At 40.3% G+C, this 20648-nt stretch overlaps 1 protein-coding gene and 1 long non-coding RNA gene across 4 annotated transcripts in view; one reads left to right on the top strand and one right to left on the bottom strand.

Moving 5' to 3' along the window:
• VWA8 (von Willebrand factor A domain containing 8) overlaps nt 1-7702 on the bottom strand; it is a 178474-nt gene extending 170772 nt beyond the window's left edge. The window contains exon 1 of the mRNA XM_056484352.1: nt 7467-7702. Within this exon, the coding sequence (XP_056340327.1) occupies nt 7467-7611 (145 nt within the window). The 5' untranslated portion in view covers nt 7612-7702. The remainder of the gene's footprint in view (nt 1-7466) is intronic.
• A 44-nt stretch (nt 7703-7746) lies between these two features.
• On the top strand, nt 7747-18128 carry LOC130249489 (uncharacterized). 3 transcript variants are annotated; one of them, XR_008839805.1, is made up of 4 exons: nt 7747-7913; nt 9545-9686; nt 14280-14428; nt 17630-18128. It is a non-coding gene; the product is annotated as an uncharacterized LOC130249489 (long non-coding RNA). The 3 variants fall into 3 exon arrangements; XR_008839804.1 differs by lacking the exon at nt 9545-9686 and having other exon boundaries at nt 7754-7913; XR_008839803.1 differs by lacking the exon at nt 7747-7913 and having other exon boundaries at nt 8547-9686.
• The last annotated feature ends 2520 nt before the right edge of the window (nt 18129-20648 follow it).

Here is a 20648-nt window from a genome sequence, read left to right as displayed (position 1 = left end):
CCAGTAATTGCAGAGCACGGAATGATATGCTTTCTTCTTTAGACCTACATTTCAAACCTAAACAACATTATTGTGTCTGGTTTTTACAGTAACTGAGAAGAGCTCTTCAGACAAGCAGGCCTATTTCTTCTACTCAGTCTAAATAGAAAGGCAGCACCTCTAGCTCCAAGCCCCTGAGCTGCAGAGGAGGGAGCTGGAGGCTGGGAAGGCACTTTGGCAGGGCACCCCTACATGAACACCCTGTGCTTTTATTCTCCCTCAACATCTACTCACTGTTGGCCAATATGGAACAGTAGGTTTGATGGACTTTTGTTCTGACCCACTGTGGATGATGTGATGTTACATTCCCAGTGAGAAAGCTTCCTGAACATGCAGTCTCACTGCATACTCAGCACATTGGATCTTAAAAGCTAGTGTCACACCAACTATCCCTCCTCACCTCTTCACTTCCCAAGAAGAGACTATTCCCTAATCCTACTCTTTATTCCTGTATGCTGAAAAGAAAAAGCCATTGTTGTTCAAAATATTTACAGCAACACTGGTCATGTATAAAGATTGCATATGAACTACACAATAAGAACTTACAAAGTAGAAAGAAGTTTTATTCTACTTGCCATTTTTCTGGGCAAAATAACACATTAATAAAAAAAATAAAATTAATACATTTGAAAAGGCCATGTTAAAATAAAGAAACGCTATTGTAAAAGAATCAACCTAAAGAGATCAATACATGTATTTAGGTTTTTGAGTACACAACACAAGTAGTTCCAGTCTCATGTGTAAATCATATTTGTAAGATACTACAATGAAGCTTCAGGAACACTATGTTTTTAGGTTGCTGAATTTATTGCCTTCTGGCCTCTTTAGTCCTGGAAATCGGCGAGATTAACACAGTCTCCTTAGTATATTATACATTCACTTGCACACAGACCATCCATCTGGTTTCAAGAGGCTGCAACAAGAGAATATTAAAACTGTGAAGGTGCTAAGCTCCACTAATAATATTTTCTGTGTGATAAAGTCACACCTGTTAAAGGAAAGTCTGAAATCTGTATTATATTCAAATGTATATTTCCAAGTCTTAATTTCATTCTAATGTGAAGGAGGGGGGAAAAATTATGCTTTGAATTGGTATTTATCCAGCACACTTCCATAAAGAAACAGACAAGAGTATCAGATCTTATTAATCCTTGAAGAGCTTTTTTTTTTTGAAGAGAATTTTGAAGAAACAGAAATGATACCTTCCAGGTTCTTTAATTTTTCCAAATACACTGCTCAGGGGAGGGGAAAAAAAAAAAAAAAAAGGTAGCCCTGTAACTTACTTCTTTTTTACATTTCACAGCAGCTCTTATTGGCCACCTTTATGCCTGCAAATATTACATTCATTGAGCAACACTGTTACCTATTCTGCACATCACATCAGTATTGGAAACCTCCCAGACATAAGAGGGACAGAAACCTATTCCCTGCACTCACAAGGTTTAGGTTTGTTCCTTGACCACCAGTGCCTTCACACATAGATGAAGTGGAGCTCAGCTTCTGTCAACATGATGCTGCAGTCTGACAGCTGCTGCTGACTGAAATAGATGAATGTTGACATGATAAAACCTATCTCCAAGCTAAGCAAAAAAATCCATTCAAGTTCTGGTTTTCTATGGGCAAAAGGAAGTCTTTTCCTCTAAAAAACCAAAACAACTGCTTCAAACATAAAATTTGAATATTACTTAATCTCTAATCAACATTCTTTTTAGACCTTCTATTTTTTTAATTTTCAGGTTTGATGATAACACTAGATTTTCCAATTGTCTATTTTGGGCTGGTTAATGAGTTTCTTTACTGGTTACAGTCCAAGGCATCACGAAACCAAAATCTTGGTATTTACAGAAAGATAACATTTTCATTCATTTTTCTGCATTAGTAGAAGATCAATAACATGAACTCAGAATCTGATCTGACATTGATCTCTGCTCTCTGGTAGCCAGTGATAAGACTTGGGGAAATATCCTGAAGCTGTGTCAGGGGAGATTATGCTAGATATCAGGAAAAGGCTTTTCACCCAGAGGGTGGCTGAATCCTGGAACAGGCTTGCCAGGGAAGTGGTCATAGCACCAACGTTGACAGACTCAAGAAGCATTTGGACAATGCTCTCAGGCACACGATGTGACTCTTGGAGTGACCCACAGAGGGCCAGGAGCTGGACTCAATGAACCTTAGGGGTCCCTTCCAACTCAGCATGTTCTATGATTCTATGATCCAGCCATGCAGGAAGCATACAATCTTTACTTAGCAAGAGCTAGTATTTGTTTGGGCCAATACCCTGAAAGTAGGGAGTCTGATAACGCTCAATTACAAAAGTCTTATAAAGTGAAAAGTCAATTTTAGATCTTTACTACCATGATGATCTTACACAGACTTGATAAATTCCAGAATATCTCTTTGTAATACATTTACCATGTGAGAGAGGTGTTAAGCTGCCCATTTTGTGAAATACCTAAACACTGCAGAAATACTGGTCATCTTCAACCTCAACATCAGTTTACCACCAAGATGAAATCTGATGAGCTGTGGCTCTGTCTGATTGAATCTCAAAAACCTTCAAAGACAGATGTTCCACTCTAGCCAATCTCTTCCTCTGCTGTATTCAACAGACATCACTGCAATCCCACAGCCTTTTCACCAAAGCTGTTACTCAGCCAGTCCCTTCCCAACAACACTTTAGTCCACTAGCAGATCTTCACACGTCTTAAACTTCCTGAGGTTTCCGTTGTCCTAGTTCTCATGTTCATCAGGGTCCTTCTGGATTAAATATCTGCACTCTGGCAAGATGGTAGGGGTTTTGTCCCTACATATTAAATTGCACTTTTACACTCCTGCTGTCTGTCCTTACTAGCACTTTTGTATATTCCCCTTCTGTGTTTTAGGACTTTAAGAAGTTCCCTGCTTGGCCAAACAGGCATTCTGTTACTGCTGAATGGTTCATTTCTGAGCTGCCATTAAGTTTTCTCTAAAAGCTTTCAAGTTCTCCTCTGTACCTTCCATCTTTATGGCTGTTATCCAAAGGATTCTATCCATCAATCTCCTGAATAAGTGAAAGCTTGCAGTCCTCAAGTCCAGGATGCTAATTCTGCTGCTCACTTTCCCAGCCTTCCTTCAGATTGCAACTCAGTCATGCTCCAGATGCTGAGATCCAGGCTGTCACCTGTGACCAAACTGGTCACAGCTCTTCCCTACTTGAAAGGGGCAGACAAAGCAAAGAGTTAATTCCGACTCTGGCATCTGAGTTACAAAATTTTTACCAAGAGTGCATACACAATGCCAGATTGCCCTCCTAGCTGATGTCTGCATGGCTGAAATCCTCCGTGAGCATGAAAGCTCATGAGTGGGAGGTTACTGCTAGCTATCTGTAGAAAGCAATATCCACCAGCTCGTCTTAGTCACACAGTAACAGATGCCCAGCTCATCACCAGTGCTCTCCTTCAAATCTTCTGTAGCCAGTGCTACTTTTGTGAAAAATTAGCTCCAAGTGTTTTAAAACTGTATAAAGATTTCTGAAGCACATTTCGCTCAGTGGAGAAAAAAAATACTATCTATTCTAAATTGAGCTTAGATAACAAGCACATTAGTATAATTTCAAAAAAGTATTTCAACCAAAATGAATCTACAACTGAAAATCAACAGAAATGTTTTTGAAATTTCACATTTACTGAAAAGCTATCCAAAAGTGACAAAACAGCTTTAGAATTAGCAATGGCATTGCCTACAACTATCCTGAGTATGCCAAGCAGCTATAATTTCAATCTTATGCATTAAGCTGAGCACAACTTGTAGAACACATCAACACATACCAGGTCTGTAACAGTTGTTTAACAGAAAAAAATTAAATTTCAAACTACTGGCAAATATTAACACTCAGAAACTATTTACTGACATCCAGTTATATACCAAAAGTGAAGTCCTACAGAAGTTGACCTGACATTTCACCCCTTTGTTCCAGATACATCAGCATGCCTAATAATATGCACTCTTTTTTTTACCATGAACCTTTTATTTTCTAAATGTTAGAATAATTTGAAATAACCCAGGCATAACTCTGCAAACTTTCAGACAACTGGCTTTGAAAATTCCAATCTTCATTTGCTGCCTTCCAAGTTGTGCTGATGCAACAACCGTACACAAGGACCACCATATATCAAGTCCCTGGAATCATTTCAGTCACTACAATGAAGCCCCCTAAGTACAACTAAGGAAGCCATGAACAATTATAGGAATGTAATGAGAATGAAGAAAGAATTAAGTGTCTTTAAAAACAGGTTTGGCCAGCAAAAGGAAATACTGTCAGAAACATACACACAGGTGTTAACATGTGAACTTCAATTAAGATAATGACACAGGTAAAATTGGAAAAGGCAATGTGCCAGAAAGCATTTACACCCATCATCAACCAATTCTTTAGTCTCTGGACAATGACAAACCGGGAAAAAAATTCCATTTATAAACACACAGTCAAATTCATTGTCTTCTTTCAATTATCAATTTTTACCACAATCATTTAGATCCTATAAACATTACAGGATTCTGAAGTGTGATGCAATTTTCACAAGTGATTGCTTTACTCAGCAGATAGACTTGTATGTACTACTGAGTTATTTTTTACGCTTTAAACACATGTCTGATTAGGAACTGGAATTGACCAGAAATTTCATATAAGCAAAGTAGAGGAAGTGAACCTGGACAGGCAGCATTGCAGAAAACAGTGAATGCAGCTGTTATATTCCAGTCTGCACAAGTGACAAAGCATAAGTTATTTTATGTACACTGAGCAGGAAAGCACATGAGAGACATTCCTTTACTCATACTATCAGACTGGCAATAGTTTTTATTCTTCCAGCTCTTAAGTTTACATCAAATTCTGTGTTTGTTCCCTCTAATCCCTTAAAGCAACTCCAATACTGTGTATTCTGTCAGCTTTTTAAAAATATTCATCTTACATATAGATTAAAACAAATAAGTGCACTGAGTCACGTAGAGCTTCACTTTATTTAGCTCATGGTGCATTTAAACTGATTCATCACAAGTAACTCTACAGTCCACAAATATTTGATACTTTTTAGTCTTTTAGAAGGAAGCATGACACCTGCATTAAATATGATTCTGACAGTCAGCCTTCTACAACATTAGCTACTATAATGTTTTCCTCATTAATTAACTTGTGCAACCCAAAATCCTTCCTAGATATTGCCATTACCCTTTTGACATTCAGTCTCTTTCACTTTGAGACTTCTCTTGAGCTTTACCACTTGATAGCTTCAGCCATTCCTCCCCAGTCCCCAGTGAACCATCAAGCCACATTTATTTCATAAAGACTGGACAGAAAAGCTAAGAAGGATGGCTTCTTCACGTATAACAGCACAATATCAGGTAACAGTTCCTCCCTTACACTCAAAAGGCATCAGGACAGACAGTAAATCCAACCTGGCAGGGAGGTAACATCCAAATTATTGCACACACAATTTGCTGTTTAGCTTACTCTTAACAGCTTCCAGCCTTTTAAGACACATTTTGTTTATTTATGGAAGAGGCATGCAACCTTAACACCGCTTACAACAGAATGGTAATTACAGCAGCTGCACAGAAATAGCAAAAACATATTTGGCACAAAAAATTTCAGATCATCCTTTGTAACTTCAGTATCCGCAAAAAAATGCAAGGATCTGCAAGAGGACACGCAAACATTTTTAAAGTGGATTAAAAAAACACCCACGTAACAGGAAAAAACCCCAGTAATTCTTAATACCAAAGTCCCAAATTCACAGAAAAGCAGGAAGCATTACAAAGAATGAGATGTCTGAGCTGTCAGGACAGCAAATATCCCTAATACTATCTACAAGACTCTCTAGAGCTTTGAGACTTAAATCTTTCTACCAAAACTCCTACCATTATTGATTGTAACTGGGAATACTCCTACTATTCACATATATACAGAGTGTATTCACAAATATCACTGAGTTAAACTCAGTTGCATTCCAGAGCATATTTAAAGTGATGAAATTCTTAGCAAGGCTGCATTTGCTACCACTTTACACTGTTAAATTTCTTTTTGTTTCCCAACCAAAGGCTTGAAAGTACTGAGCTACCTTCTTCAGGTGTTTGTTTTACTTGACTCACTTCATAGTTAACTTGTTTTCTTTCACTCTAATTTGTTTGATGCTAAATAACTCCAGTCTTTTTAGTACTTTTCACATACAAAATATTATCTGTTCACAAATTCTTGAAGGAATTTTATGGCTATCAATTCCTCAAAGACTTCTTTCTTGAATAACTTCTCAGAAACTAAATAAGGAAATTAACTAGTCAACTAATAGACAAATTAAAAAATATCAAAATGGAGAGAAATGGGATTAAAGGGATGTAATTAAGATCTTGAGCAAATACTCCTCCATCAGAATCACTACTCATCACTCACTCTGTACTTAGGAGCTTTGTTGCTTTTGGCATTCATCCCAAGAAGTGTCAGTTATCACAGGCATATGTCACCCTTTCCAGACACCCCTTCTACTCTGCACAGGCTCATCACCTGTCTCAAAGGCCACCAGAGGATATTCCAGGGCAGTTCAGGTCATCCTTCATGGCATCTGCAGGCTCAAGGTCAAGCCTGTATCTCATTACCATATGCTGCCGGCACACTCAGACACGCACCAGCCTTGGCAGCCTGCAGTGACAAACACGGAGGCTCTGCCCCAGCCGAAAGAGGAAGCCATGTGATGCAGGAACAGAAAGCATGGCAAGAAGTGACAGACGCTCTGCAGAGCAGGGTGGTTCTCACAGGCAGGAGCTGCAGGGCTGCCCTTTGCTTCACTGCGGCCGAACTTGGACCAGGAGCTATCACGAGCCACAGTGAGTGTCTCTGCAAGCCTGCGTCTGAACTCTGTCCTTCCTCTTCATACCAGGCTGGAAAAGACCTCTGAGATCGAGTCCAAGCTATGACCGAACACCACCATGGCACCAATGCCACCTGCAGCCGTTCCTTAAACATCTCCAGGGACGGCGACTCCACCACGTCCCTGGGAATCCATTACAATACTTATTCACCCCTCCTGTGAAGAAATCCTTCCTAAACTCCAACCTAAATCACCACTGGCGCAGCTTGAGGCTATGCACTCTTATGTCAGGTGTTAGCCGGGAGAAGAGACCGACCCCCACCAGGCTACACTCTCCTTTCAGGGCGTTGAAGAAAGCGATAAGGTCTCCCCTGAGCCTCATTTTCCCCAGGCTAAACAACCCCAGCTCCTCCTGGACCTGCACTCCAGACCCTTCGCCAGCCCTGTTGCCCTTCTCCGGACCCCCGCACCCAGGAGCATGCGGCACAGGGGCGGCAGCGCAGCCCGGACAAGCCCGCAGCTTGTACCACAAGGGGCTGTGCCGGGGGCAGGGGCAGCCGGGCAGGCTGCGGGGCCGGGGTGGGTTACCTGAGCTGTGCAGCGCCCTGACCTCGGAGCGGCCGGAGCGCGCCGCGGCCGCGCCGCCGCCCACCACCTGCCGCAGCAGCAGGCGGACCCTGCGCGCAGCGGGACCCCCGGCCCCGCCGCCCAGGCACAGCACCCGCGACGGCATGGGGACGGCGGCGTGGCAGCACAGCAGGGCAGGGACACCGGGACCGCCGCGGCCCGGCCGGCGCGGGGGAGGGAAGGGAAGGGAAGGGAAGCGCAGCCGCACAAAGTCCCGCCGGAAACCAGGCCCGGGCGGGCGCGGGACCGGCCGGAGCGGGCCATGGCCCCACAGGCCGGGGCCGCCCCTCGGGAGAAGGGGGGCTCAGCTGCGAGCATAGAGTGTTTTCTTTTTGTGTGAGGGGCTGAACTGCACGGCTGGAAACGTTTAAAACAGCCCGGAGGGCCAGGCGGGTTTGTGCGCCCAAGGTATTTCCCACCTCTGATCTCTCCTGCCCCGGGGCCGCTCCTCGCCTGCGCTCTCGGGATTCAGGCATTTCGTACTTCAGCAGGAATTTGAGTTACTCCGGAGTGACGTTTGGCTTAGATGTGAGATTTTTGTAAAAGGTCACGTTGCAGAAATAGACTTCAAAACTGGCTTATTCCGGCTAAAGGTAGTGCTCTTGGATTTATGTAAAAGCTCAGGAGTAAATTTTAGAATTTGTGGAAGGCTGAAGCTTTCATGATAACTTAAGCCTAATTCCAAGGAAAATCCAGTTGAGACTTGCATCTCAGCACCAGTAAAAAGACGGTGAGGGACCTTTGTGGAAGTAGAAGCCCGAGTGAAGCCACCACTCTTATCAGCTGTATTTCAGATTTTTCTTGTTTCAGGGAAGGATTTTGCTCCCGTAAACCTCAAATTTCCTGCATGTTTCCAACACTGAACAATTATCCCAAAGGAAAGTCATTAAAGTGGGAGCTAAGCATCAGTTTAAACATAGACAACCTAGACTTCTAAGCCCCCATAAGATATTATGAACTAGGAATGTTGGTCTCGTCCCAGACATTTCTGCAGCCCAGCACACCTAGGTGCATTGAACACTTACAGGAGGTGAGATTTCACGATCTTCAGCATTTCCTGTTGGCTGGGGTATTGCTTAGGTGTAATTTCTATTCTTAGTACCTAATATAGGTCTGTGAACCTGTTTTCTGGGTCTAAGGCAGGATAAACTAAATTGAAACATCCTTTTATGGATATTGCCCTAATTTCTTGTAAACTGAAGATCACAAATGCTGGAGGCTGAAGATAGGCTAAGTAACAAGAAGGTCTGCTGGAACAGACTAGAAGGCTAGTGAAGCAAAATAACAATGGAATGGTTTATGAATATATCTTAGCAATCTGGGATATTAAATTAGAAGACTGCATTTTTCCTCTTTGACATAGCTATATAAAAAAGAATAAATAGCAAGCGATACGCAAGCGATTAAATGCATCACCTGAATGCTGAATAGGTTTATGCCATGCTGAAAATAAGGAGACATTTTAGTTTTGTACAGATTCACGGTATTTTCACAGTAATTTCATACTGTGAATGTACAAAGCCTCCTTTTACCTCTGTGTGTGTATATATATATGCACCTGTCAAGCTAAATGCTTTAAATTTCAGCCCTTTCTGAGTCACGTATCTATAAAATGCTCAGCTTTTTAAAGCATTGTCTTAAAATTCTGAATTAATCGACTTTTCCAAAACTTCAAATTCAGCCTGGAGTTCAGCCTCGAAGTTTCCATCTGCAGCAAGAGAAAACTATACTTACTGGTTTTCAAACTGTTGTTGTGAAAGATATAATGGAAACATTGTTATCTCTGTCCATAATTATGGATATGGTAATTTTGTTGCATGTATACATGCATACACAAACAGATACACAACTTGAATGTTGCACTATTCTTAGTCTATACACTCAGTCCTGACAGCACTCAAGATTTAATGTAATAGTGTGAATGTATAGAATCAAGTTTTTTCTTGTATATGTGTGAAATGTTATCTGGCTGTACAATATTAAATTATTGCTTGAGTATGGCATCTGCCTCACTTGCTGATCATCATTGATTCATACAGGCTTTACATATCTGATTCTTGCTCCGTCCTCTCTGTGGAAAGCGTGATTCCATCAGTGGTTCAGTGCTGTCATGAAGTGGAAGGATTTAGCAGTCTGCATCTGGTGTGTTTGTGAAGGCTTTCAGCAAGATTTACAGCACTGGTGAGCAAACAGCGATTTCATATTTTCATTCCCTGACTTAACAGCACTCTTATTTGGAATGTCAAGTTTCTTAATAAAAATACTTCTCCTTTGATTAAACAGAAAAGAACTTACTCCAAAGAGTGAGAGCTCTAAAAGCATCCCTCTGAGTTGACAGTTTCCAGACTATTCTCTCTAGTAGCTGTCAAGTACTTTGCTGTGTAGCTCTCAGTGCAAGACTAAATTAGACACAGGTGCAGACTGTAAAGAACAATACATCATCTCTGCTTAGTTGTAGTCAGTTCTCCTACACAAGAACAGAGAGGCTGAGATGAAATTCTGGCTTCATCTGAAGTTCATAGGAAATCTCCTACTGAATGCATTGAGGCCTGGATTTTACTGAAATGGTCTGGCTGGACTGCAGTAATGAGAATAAGTCAGTCTTCATTTACTGCTAAAGCTTTCTCTAGAGGGTAGGTCTAACACTAAAATCCTTTGAAACTATGTCCAGAGAATGTGAAGAAACAAAAAAAAGAAATCTCTTAGAATTCATACAATTCCCTAGTGGTGTGGATTCCATCTGGTGATACTAACAGAGAAAGGCTTGCTTGCCAATCATTTTTCTGAGAAGAAAGGGATACTTCTGTATCATTTCTTTTCAGTTCGAAAAAAATAGTTTCCTTGGATTTAAACAGAGTTGTTCTCCCAAATTAGCTGTAGCCACCAATGTGTTGCTTTAGATAGATGTAGAGAGAGCCAGGCTTGTTTTCTTCTGTAGTGTATCAATTTGGAACAAATATAACTATTATTTCCATGGAGCCACTCTAATTCACTATAGTGAGTATTTGATATACCAGAAGGTACTTCTCTTGTATGAAATTGATTTGTAACAATAAAAGTCAAATAAAATTGGAAATTCACAGCTGTTTCTTTGTTGACTAGAATCCCAGATTTGTCCCCTAGTTTAATCCAAGTTGATATAAAAGAAGAATGGATCCACCAATAAGATATGAAGGTTCTAATGTAAAGTGCCTAATCTCCTAGTTTTTGCTAAACTGACTTCCACTATTATGTCTTTCTCTGTATCTAATGGTTTTTAGAATATCCACCTCTTTCCTCTGCACTCTTCTAAGCAAGAGGCAGTGCTATAATTCATTCTACAAATGGTGTTTATGATAGATTTCCCACCTCAGAATGTGTAATTACTACCTTTTCAGTTAAGGATTGAAAGATTTTTGCAATCTGTTTGTATGGCAATGTCCTTCAAGAAACTAAAACCCACTCTATTAAAATCCACTCCCTTAGCTTTCTTGGTATCAGTTCAGATCCTTCTGTCTCTGAGTTTTTCTATGCTGTTTGTTCTCTTACACTGAGCTTAAGCAGCGAGTAAGAATAAAGTCATTATTAATTTTTGTAAGAAATAATAACATTGAGGTAAGGAGGTTCTTGCCACCTGACTGGGGAGTGGAAGATTGACCTAATAGCCTCTAGTTACTTGAAAGTACATTTCTTGAAGATCAGTATTACAGCCAGAAAGCCTGTATTTAGGGTTTTTTTAAACAACACAGAAGGTAAGAGAAATGAGAGCTCTGCTGAGTGGTAGTGCACATTTGAATATGTGTTACGGTATAAATGCTTAGGGAGTATAAAGGCCATGAGTGATGGCATCTGTAATTTCTTATGCCAAACTCCATCTGTTTTCAGTAGTTTGTTACTCCACCATTCTTTAATAATTTGGGCAGAAATTTCTCATGCTGGATTTCTGCCGCAGGCGGAACACTTATTTTGAAAACTTGAACAAAAATAGCTTAGCCACTTTTCAAAAAAGAGAATGTTTTACTCAGGAGCAGCTATAACCCCTATGTGACTGGGAAGGCTGCATGGCTGAGCAGCCAAATCACATGATGGAAATGCTTACTACCTTCCCTGGAGAGTGGAGGGGAGAATAAAGATTAAAACCTTCATCCTACCTGATAAATCTGCATCTGGTTTTACCCACATGAAAACAGTTCTAAAATGAGGTACTTCACCATACATGAGCTTTAGATCAAGGAGTAGAGTTCTGCTAAGAGAGTCATTCTTGTTTCAGAAAGATGCTTTTTGATGACACCCATTTTTTTGTATGTGTGAATCATGAGCTGCTGAAAACTGGGGAAATATATAATAGTTTAACAGGTAGGTCAATTATTCTGTTTGTATGAAGGATGACCTGCTAGAAGACTGCACTGGTTGAGCTGGACTTCCCCCTCTTATTTCTCCTTCCTTCTCTGATGTACTTCCTGTGCTTCTTCAGAGCAGAAGGATTAGGAGCCAAGCCTAAAGGGACAAATAAAAAATGATGAATTAAGCTCAAGGAACCTGAAGGAGAAGGTGGCAGGGGAGAATGAAAACATTACATGGATGTTGGGTAAGAGTAAAAAGTTATCATGGAATCACTAAATAAACTAAGTTAGAAAGTACCCTCAAGGACCATCAAGTCCAACTGCCTGCTTGCCCTGCACAGGACATCCCCAAGTGTCACACCATGTGCCTGAGAGGGTTTTCCAAACACTTTTCATACAGCTTCCCCTCAAGGCCCTTCATCATCACCATTGGCCTCCTTTGGACACTGTCTAACAGTTTAATGTCTTTCTTGCATTGTAACACCCCAAACTGCACACAGGACTCGAGGTGAGTCTGTCCCAGCCCAGAGCAGAGCAGGACAATCCCCTTCCTTGCTTGGTTGTGATGCTGTGCCTGATGCCCCCAGGACAGGGTTGTCCCTCCTGGCTCCAGGGCACTGCTGACTCTGTTCAACTTGCCGTCGACCAGGACCCCCAGGTCCCTTTCCATGGCACTGCTGTCCAGCGTCTCATTCCCCAGTCTGTCTGTACATCCAGGGTTGCCCCATTCCAGGTGCAGAATCCAGCACTTGCCCTTGTTAAATGTCATAGGGTTGGTGATTGCCCAGCCCTCTGATTTGTCCAGGTCTCTCTGCAGAGCCTCCCTGGCCTCATGGAAGCCTACAGCTCCTCCCAGTTTTGTATCATTTGATAACTTGCTCTGTATCCCTTCCAGCCCAGTGTTCAAGTCATTTATGGAGATGTTGAAGAGCACAGGGCTGAGGGTGGAGTCCTGTGGAGCCCCACTAGTGACAGGTCCCCAGTCTGATGTCACCCCATTCTCTACAAACATTTGTGCCCAGCCTGTGAGCCAGTTGCTCACCTATTGCATGATGCGTTTATCCAGATGTGAAGTGGACATTTCATCCAGCAGGATCCTGTGAGAGACTGTATTTGAAGCTTTACTGAAATCCAGATTATATCTACTGACTTCTTTTGATCAGGTGAGTTATCTTGTCATAAAAGGAAATTGGGTCTGATAAATAGGACTTGCCTCTCATGAAGCTGTTCTGGCTATGACCAATGACTACGTTGTCTTTCAGCTGTTTTTCAGTAGTAACAAGAGGTTGAGACAGAAGCTGAAAGGACCATGACCACATTGTTTTACATCTCCTGAGCACCACTGGAACCCCCAGTATTCTTCTGCTAGTTGTGAAAATTGTGCAAATAGTTGTGAAATCCACTGAAGATATACTGAACTGGTTCACTCATGTTTGTCTGATGAGGCATCTCTGCTCTTTTGATGATGCATTACTTGGACTTCGAGTCAGGAGGGTTGTTTTTATTTGATTTCTGTAATTTTTATTTCTTTTAACTCAAGAAAAACTAGAAATGCTACAATAAACTAATTTAGTAGTTTAGTGATTTCAGAACTGCATGAAATTAAATGTTCAGGAATTAAATTCCAAAATGATATTGTTACATGAATTATAACAATATTGTTGATATATAACAATATGTGTGAACTATAACTATAGTGTTGTCATTGCTATTGATACAAAAATTTCTTACAGAATTAGTAAGATGACGAGACACTGGGATTTCTTTAGTTTTACAGATATTCACAGATTGATAAAACCTAGCATGCATTGACAATGCTCGTGTATGAGCTAATGGATTTAGGGGCTACCTAGCATAGTGTTGACACTTCAGGTGTCAGCATTTCAGCAAAGACAATGACCCCTTCAAGAAGAGAGAGACAGAAAATCCAGAAATCGAGACCCTGGTGCTGTCTTACCGTCCGAAGAGGACAATACCTGGACAGTAACTACAACCTTCTAAGGAGCTTAAGGATGTGTGTTTTAGAATTATAGACTAATTTAGGTTGGAAAAGACCTTTAGATTGAGTCTATCTGTTAACCTAACACTGCCAAGTCCAGCATTAAACCATGTCCTTAAGCACCACACCTACATGTCTTTTGAATACCTCTACCTCCCTGGACAGCTTGCTTTAATGCTTGACAGTTCTTTCTGAAGAAATTTTTTCTAATATTTAAACAAAACCTCCTCTGGTACAACCTGAGGCTGTTTCTTCGTGTCTTATCACTGGTTACTTGACAGAAGAGTCCAACCCCCACCTGGCTATGGCCTCCTCTCAGGCAGTTGTAGAGGGCAATAAGGTCTCTCCTGAGCCTCCTTTTCTCTGAGCTGAATAACACCATATTCCTCAGCTGCTCCTCATAAGGCATGTGCTCCAGAACATTCATGAGCTTTGTTTCCCTTCTCTGGACAGGCTCCAGCATGTCAGTGTCCTTCATGTAGTGAGATACCCAAAGCTGAACACAGGATTCAAGGTGCTGCCTCACCAGTGCAAAATACAAGGGACAATCAATGCCCTGCTCCTGCTGGCCACACTTTTTCTGATACGCATTAATCATCAAGGTAGGGTATCAGCTCACTTGTGTTTTACTTGATTTATTTGTTACCTGCATCAGACATATGCTCACTGGCACTGGTGTCCTTCCTGTGTCCTTCATGGCTGTCAGGGTCCTCTAAAACAAATCCGGTATCCTCTTCACCCACCTCAACACAGATGTAAAATATCTGCCAAATAATTTCCCTGGTTTGTATTTAGTGTTTGACTCTGTAACTGGAGTGTTATGCAACTGTACACAAAGCTGGTTAGTAGAATGAACAGGTAGTATCTGGGTAAAATACATTAGTTCCATCCCAGTCTTATGTGCCTATATTCTAAAGCTTTACCTGATGCAGCCCACAGCTCAAAAGCAGCCACAAAATGTTAGAAGAGCTGTTAATACAATAAGAGCTAAGCAAAATCTGATCAATTATTACCTGAAATCCTAATCCCTTTCCATGTTGAAATGGTAGGTCTACTTTTTCCTGAATTTATAAACAACTTGGATTTTCCTAATGATTATGTCTCGATGGACTGCCTTTTTCTGTCTACAGAAGATTGCACAGAATAACCTCCAAAGTGTCACTTGTGGCACGTAGCATTGACCCAACATCATCAGTAAAATGGCAGATTTCCTGCAGACAGGAATAATATTGCTCCCCTATAACTCAGGATCATCCCTGTGAAGCACAGGCTAATTCCATGTACCACAAAGATTAAGTTTCAATAAACTGTGAGACAATCTCACAAGCTCATGTTTGCTGTTAATGAATACAGCTTTTACCAGACTCTAGCTGCAGAACTTACAACATTAGTGCAGTAGAGCCTGAGGCTTTTTATGGGGTTTACATATTCCCCAAAGTACTTATTACTTACTGAAAATACCTATTGCCTCATTCCTGAATCTTTGACCTCTCTGTAGATATTACTTTTATGTAAAATTGTCAACACATCTGGCTGGCCACAGGGCAGAGCTGTGAGTGGCACGCAGTGAAGTATTTACTCCAGAACGAAAGCTGAGGTGAGCACCCAGCTGTTCCATTTAGAGATTAATATCCCAAGTCCTTGCTTGGACTGTCCTTGGAGCTGCCAGTGAATTCCCTGCTGGCATATGTTCTGGGTCCATCTAACAGGAAAGTTCATAGTCAGCAGTCTGACCCCTCAACCTTGTCAATGTAAATAAAATACACGAAATTGTGCCTTCTGTGCTGTCGTCTGTGGGAAGAGGCAGTGTGGCCTGCATATCATGACTGCATTAGCAGAACATGAACACAGAATGAAAACCTTCACAAGCTATACATGTACAGAAATGCAGATTTAAAATAGCTCTAAATGACCTGGGCTGAGATTTGAAATCCCACAGAGTTGTATTAGTATAGTCTCCTGTGTTTAATATAAATTAGAATGAATGAGATTACTTTTTTTCTGGGAATTTTAAACTAAAAATTGATTAAATCTGTTTTTAAAGAATGGCCTAAAAAAATTGTAAGAAATTAAAAAAAAAAGTCAAGCCAGATGTTATGAGGCCATGATAGGATTTTTTTCTTAAAGAAAAGTCCTTGAAAATGTTTGTCACTCAAAGTCTACATCTGAAGTGAAGTACCATCTTTACTTTCTCAGGACGACTATTTAACACAGGTCCTCCAGGGAAACTCCAACTTCCCTAGAATTCTCTTCCTGTTTTTAATACAGCAGCATTATCTTTTACACAATAGGCAAAGACGAACCTTTAACAATCTGTTGTTTCAGCTCTTTGTTTTACTTTTCTATCGCATTCAGATGAAACATTTCAAATTGAAAATTAGAGACATTAACTGCATGAACCAGGGATAGATTCCAAAAGAGGAAGGTGATACAAAAAAACTCTTTATTTTTAGGTCAATTTCAGTATTCAGAATTTCTGTGTCTGCGAGTATGAAACTTACTTTCACTTGTTCTCTTTGATGTACTGTAGCTAGCTATGTAATTTTATCAGACAGTCTGTCTGGGAAGATTCAATTTTATGACAAGTGAAAGAAATGTGAAAATGATAATTATGAGGAATTAAACTACCTGTACCTGATTAGCTCATACATTAGGAGGTGGACTTTTTCCTTTGTTTTACAAGTGGCTGTATGGTAAAATAAACACTTTTAAAATCCACAATGGAGCCTCTTAAATAAGAAAAGACCTCAAATTCCTCTGAATGTATTTTCAGAATTGAAATATGGTTGTCTGAGTTGGACAGAGTAACCCAACCCATCTCAACTTTCACTCAGCAATGGTCTTTTTCTGTCCTAATATCTTAAATGGATTAATGTTCTAAGAATGCTTAAATGGGATTGTGGAGCTTTTGTTTACACTTGGGACAATATTCCTCTTCATTGACAAATTTTCTCTCAGTGTTCATTGTTGGTTCTTTCTGAAGGTCAGTTTAAGGACATTTTAAAAGCCTTGCCTCCATTTCTACTTTTATTTTCTTGCTTCATAGTGTGCTGAAGTAGTTCAAGAGCAGCACAAAGCATGTCAGATGCAGTTTTGTCTTCAAAAGCTTAGAATTTAAGGGCTTAAGCCAGTTTGCATGCAACTAGTCAGTCATACTTTGATTTCAAAGAATGAATACAGTTATTCAAGTGGGTAGGCGTTAGCAGAATCGATCCAAGGAGAACAATTACACAAGTTCATGGGAGAGAGGATTTTTTTTGTTAAAGCTTGAGAGTGCTTTGGCTGTGTTTTCTATTGCACAAACAGCAGCTGGCAATCTAATTACCACTATGTTATGTGCTATGGAGGCAGGGAGTACAGTAGGTAAGGAAGGGAAGGTTCTAATGCCCTCTTATGCAATTTTTCAATCCAGATCAACCCATGAAATCCCTTCCCAAGTAGACATAAAAAGGGAAGTAGGAATGGGTATGAGCTCCTCTCTCCACTCTCTAAGCTGGTGCAAGATGAATCAGCTCTGCCATGAGATAATGGGCCCGAGTAAAAGTGTGGTGGCTTAGTATCTCAGTATGCAGGAACTTGACAGTGAGATTTTTTGCTATTGTTCCTAATTATTATTCCCATAAGTATTAGAAGGAATTTGGAGAAGGGAAGGTGGGAGTCCAGTGAAAAGGGAACAAATAAACCCACGTGTAACTTCGCAAGTAGTTCTGAAGTACAGCTCACACCACTTGTCTAACTTCAGTTTAATCATGCAGCTAATTGCTCAATTACAACAGAAACTATTTTATGTCCTACTTGAACAGCAGTGCTATCTGGAATGGGCACAAAAGGAAAGAAAATTAACAGTATTATTTGGATGTATTCACAGGAAGAAACTTCTGCTCTGGAAGAGTTGTCCCCCTTCAGACACAGCAGTACCAGAGGTCATTAAATTTTTCTTCTTCAGATCTGCATTTGTAAACCTGAAACCTTTTTTTTTGCCTATAAAATACAGCAGTCACAAAGATGTTTGGCAGCCTGTGCTAATACTAATAATATTTAGCAATAATTCAACTATCAGTTCTTATCTACTTCTTCCATTCCTACCTTCTCTTTGCCAAGTCCACTTTTTTGGCTGCCCTATCTTTTCTAGAGTAAGATTTTTGAGGTGGGAAATAAGCCTTTTTGCTGTGGTTTATAGATGGTAAACACAGTAGGGCTCTGGTCCACCACAGAAACACTAAGATCATAATGCAGATGGTACAAATAAGCTCAAGACAGATTCTACATTGGTTAAAATTAAATATATTCTTCCCCAAATTACATATGGGTCCTTTGAAAAATAAGACCAGGCTACATTGTCTTATATTCATCAAGCAATAGAATATATTTATTTTGCTGAAAGATGATACTTGCTGGAGGTTTAGACAAGGCATTCCGTATTTGTGACATGATTTAACTGTGCCTAGGTTTATTTTGTTTCACCAGGCCCTAATTTAGATCACTTAAAAGGCTGCTTTACAGAGGCCTCTACTGATCCGGTCCCTGAACTCATCTAGAAGACAGAAGAATGACCAAAAAGCAATACAGTATAATTGTAAGTTTTTTAAATGAGAAGAGGATTGAGAATACTTTGCATGAATTGTAGCCCAGACAGCTGATACTGGGGGCAATAGGAACAAATATAAATTTAAACCATGCAGTCATCAGGAATGAAATAGAGTAATTTCTGTGTATAGATTATTCAATTATCATAATAACATTATAGCCACACAAACCAGTGATGGAAAAATGAAAAATTTAAAATAAAGTATCTGCTGACATACAAAAGGGGTGATCCACTAGAGGGAGACAAATTGAAGAATCTATTGCAGTTGAAATCACCAAATAATTTAAGTGGAAAAGTGTTTAGACAGCTAAACATAGCGAACTTATTTTTGGGAATGTGTGTGTAAGTAAATCAGAATTTTTTCTTCTCTTACTTCCTTGTCAGTATCAGGAAATGTGGAATTTAATTTTAATTTCTTGCCAAGTGTGTTAGCTCAGGCGAAAAGTAGTGGCAAAAAGTTGCCACTAAAAATATTACATCTGTATTTCACAAATCCTATTGCTTGGTTCTGTAAGGATTTCTAATTATTAACAAGCCCATGGGAAAGAGCCATCATTTAGAATCTTTCTGTTTCTTGATGGAAGAAATGTGTAGTGCAAAATATGTTTAATGATAGCAGTATTTCAGATTGCTTTTATAGCTCTCAGGGTTTGTAAATAATTATTTAGCAATCTTTTAATTCAACAGGTTGATCAACATACAAAGTTCTCCTAACAAGTAGGTGAAATAAAGGCTTTTAGTACCCGACTGACTAACACATAAAGTTGGTTAGTCCCACTTTATGTGGTGAATTGACTTTGGCCAAGTGTCAATACTCCACAGATGCTTGTTTATTCCCTGCCTCATTTGAGAAGGGGATAAGTGAGTTTCTGTGTGGGTGTTCGGGTGTTGGCTGGGGTTCACTCACCACAGTCCTCCCAGAGCCAGTACAGTCTTCCTCATCTCAACAAGGTATTGATGCTTTCTGTTGTGACAATCCATATCCTAGGTTGCCTAGTACTGCTCTAACCTGAGCAAATAGAAACATCACCAAAGTTTGAGCAGCCTGCAGAAGGTCCACATTAGAGAAAAAAAAAAAACAGACAGCCTGAAAGGACACCTCCTCTTAACCTAAGGCAGGTACAGTTCAGATGAATTGTTACTTTGAAACACCTGTTTCCTTCCAATGGGAGCTTTGCCTCACCAGCTCAGGTCAAATGGGTTACTTTAGACACCCAAAGGCAGGTGAGGTGAAGCCAATAAACTACTTATGTCTTTGTCTGATTTGAATTGCTGTTTTTTGTATGCCTTTTGAAACCTCTTCAGTTGTGACAATAGACATGCCCTGTATTCTAGTTCCCCTTTATCCTAGAATTAAAGATTATCCCTTACTTTTGCTTTTATATTCTCAGTATTTTTTTCCTTTGTTCTGACACTATTTTTAGTAATGCAGACCATTTTCTTCAGTAGCAGTTATTACATACATTAGTTGTAGCTGCTGTAGTATTAAGCTGTAGACTGAGAAGGCCCAGCAAAAGAAAAAAGCTGAAAATTCATCTATGACCTGAGCTACATTTTCTCGTGCTTCTGCGCTTACTTCCCCATTTCATGGCTAATTGCCATATGCAGCTCAAAGTATTTGCGCTCCTCTCTCTTTCATCCTTTGATGAAAGGATGTGTTTTGTTGAGGACCAGAAGGAAAACTTTCCTTAGTTGTTTGTCAGGGCAAAATACAGATACTGTCCCCCTTCTATCCAAAGAAGTCAAATAAAAATGTGTATCATTGTAACTTTTAGAGTATTTATTTTCATTGGGGTTTTTTGGCAAACTGGAAACCCTAAAGTTTTGAAGAAATGGAACTTTAGTCAGGAGGAGTTCAGCAACACCATTGCATGGCTAAATATGCCCTCCTATACCTTCCTTCCTTCCTTCCTTCCTTCCTTCCTTCCTTCCTTCCTTCCTTCCTTCCTTCCTTCCTTCCTTCCTTCCTTCCTTCCTTCCTTCCTTCCTTCCTCCCTTCCTCCCTTCCTCCCTTCCTCCCTTCCTTCCTTCCTTCCTCCCCCCCTCCCTCCCTCCCTCCCTCTTTACCACTTTTCTTCTTTGCCTGACCCTCCTTCCTTTCCTTCTTTGTTCCTTCTCTCTTCCCTTCCTCCTCTTACTGCATCTCTTCCAAGCCTTTTAATCTGCCAACTGTTTTTTGTTTCCCACATAACCACACAATTTCTCAATATTCTGTTTTTCTTTATACTACCTCT

This window comes from Oenanthe melanoleuca, chromosome 1 (assembly GCF_029582105.1).
Source record: "Oenanthe melanoleuca isolate GR-GAL-2019-014 chromosome 1, OMel1.0, whole genome shotgun sequence".
NCBI classification, from domain to species: Eukaryota; Metazoa; Chordata; class Aves; order Passeriformes; family Muscicapidae; genus Oenanthe; species Oenanthe melanoleuca.
This window is presented reverse-complemented; position numbering and strand designations above follow the sequence as displayed.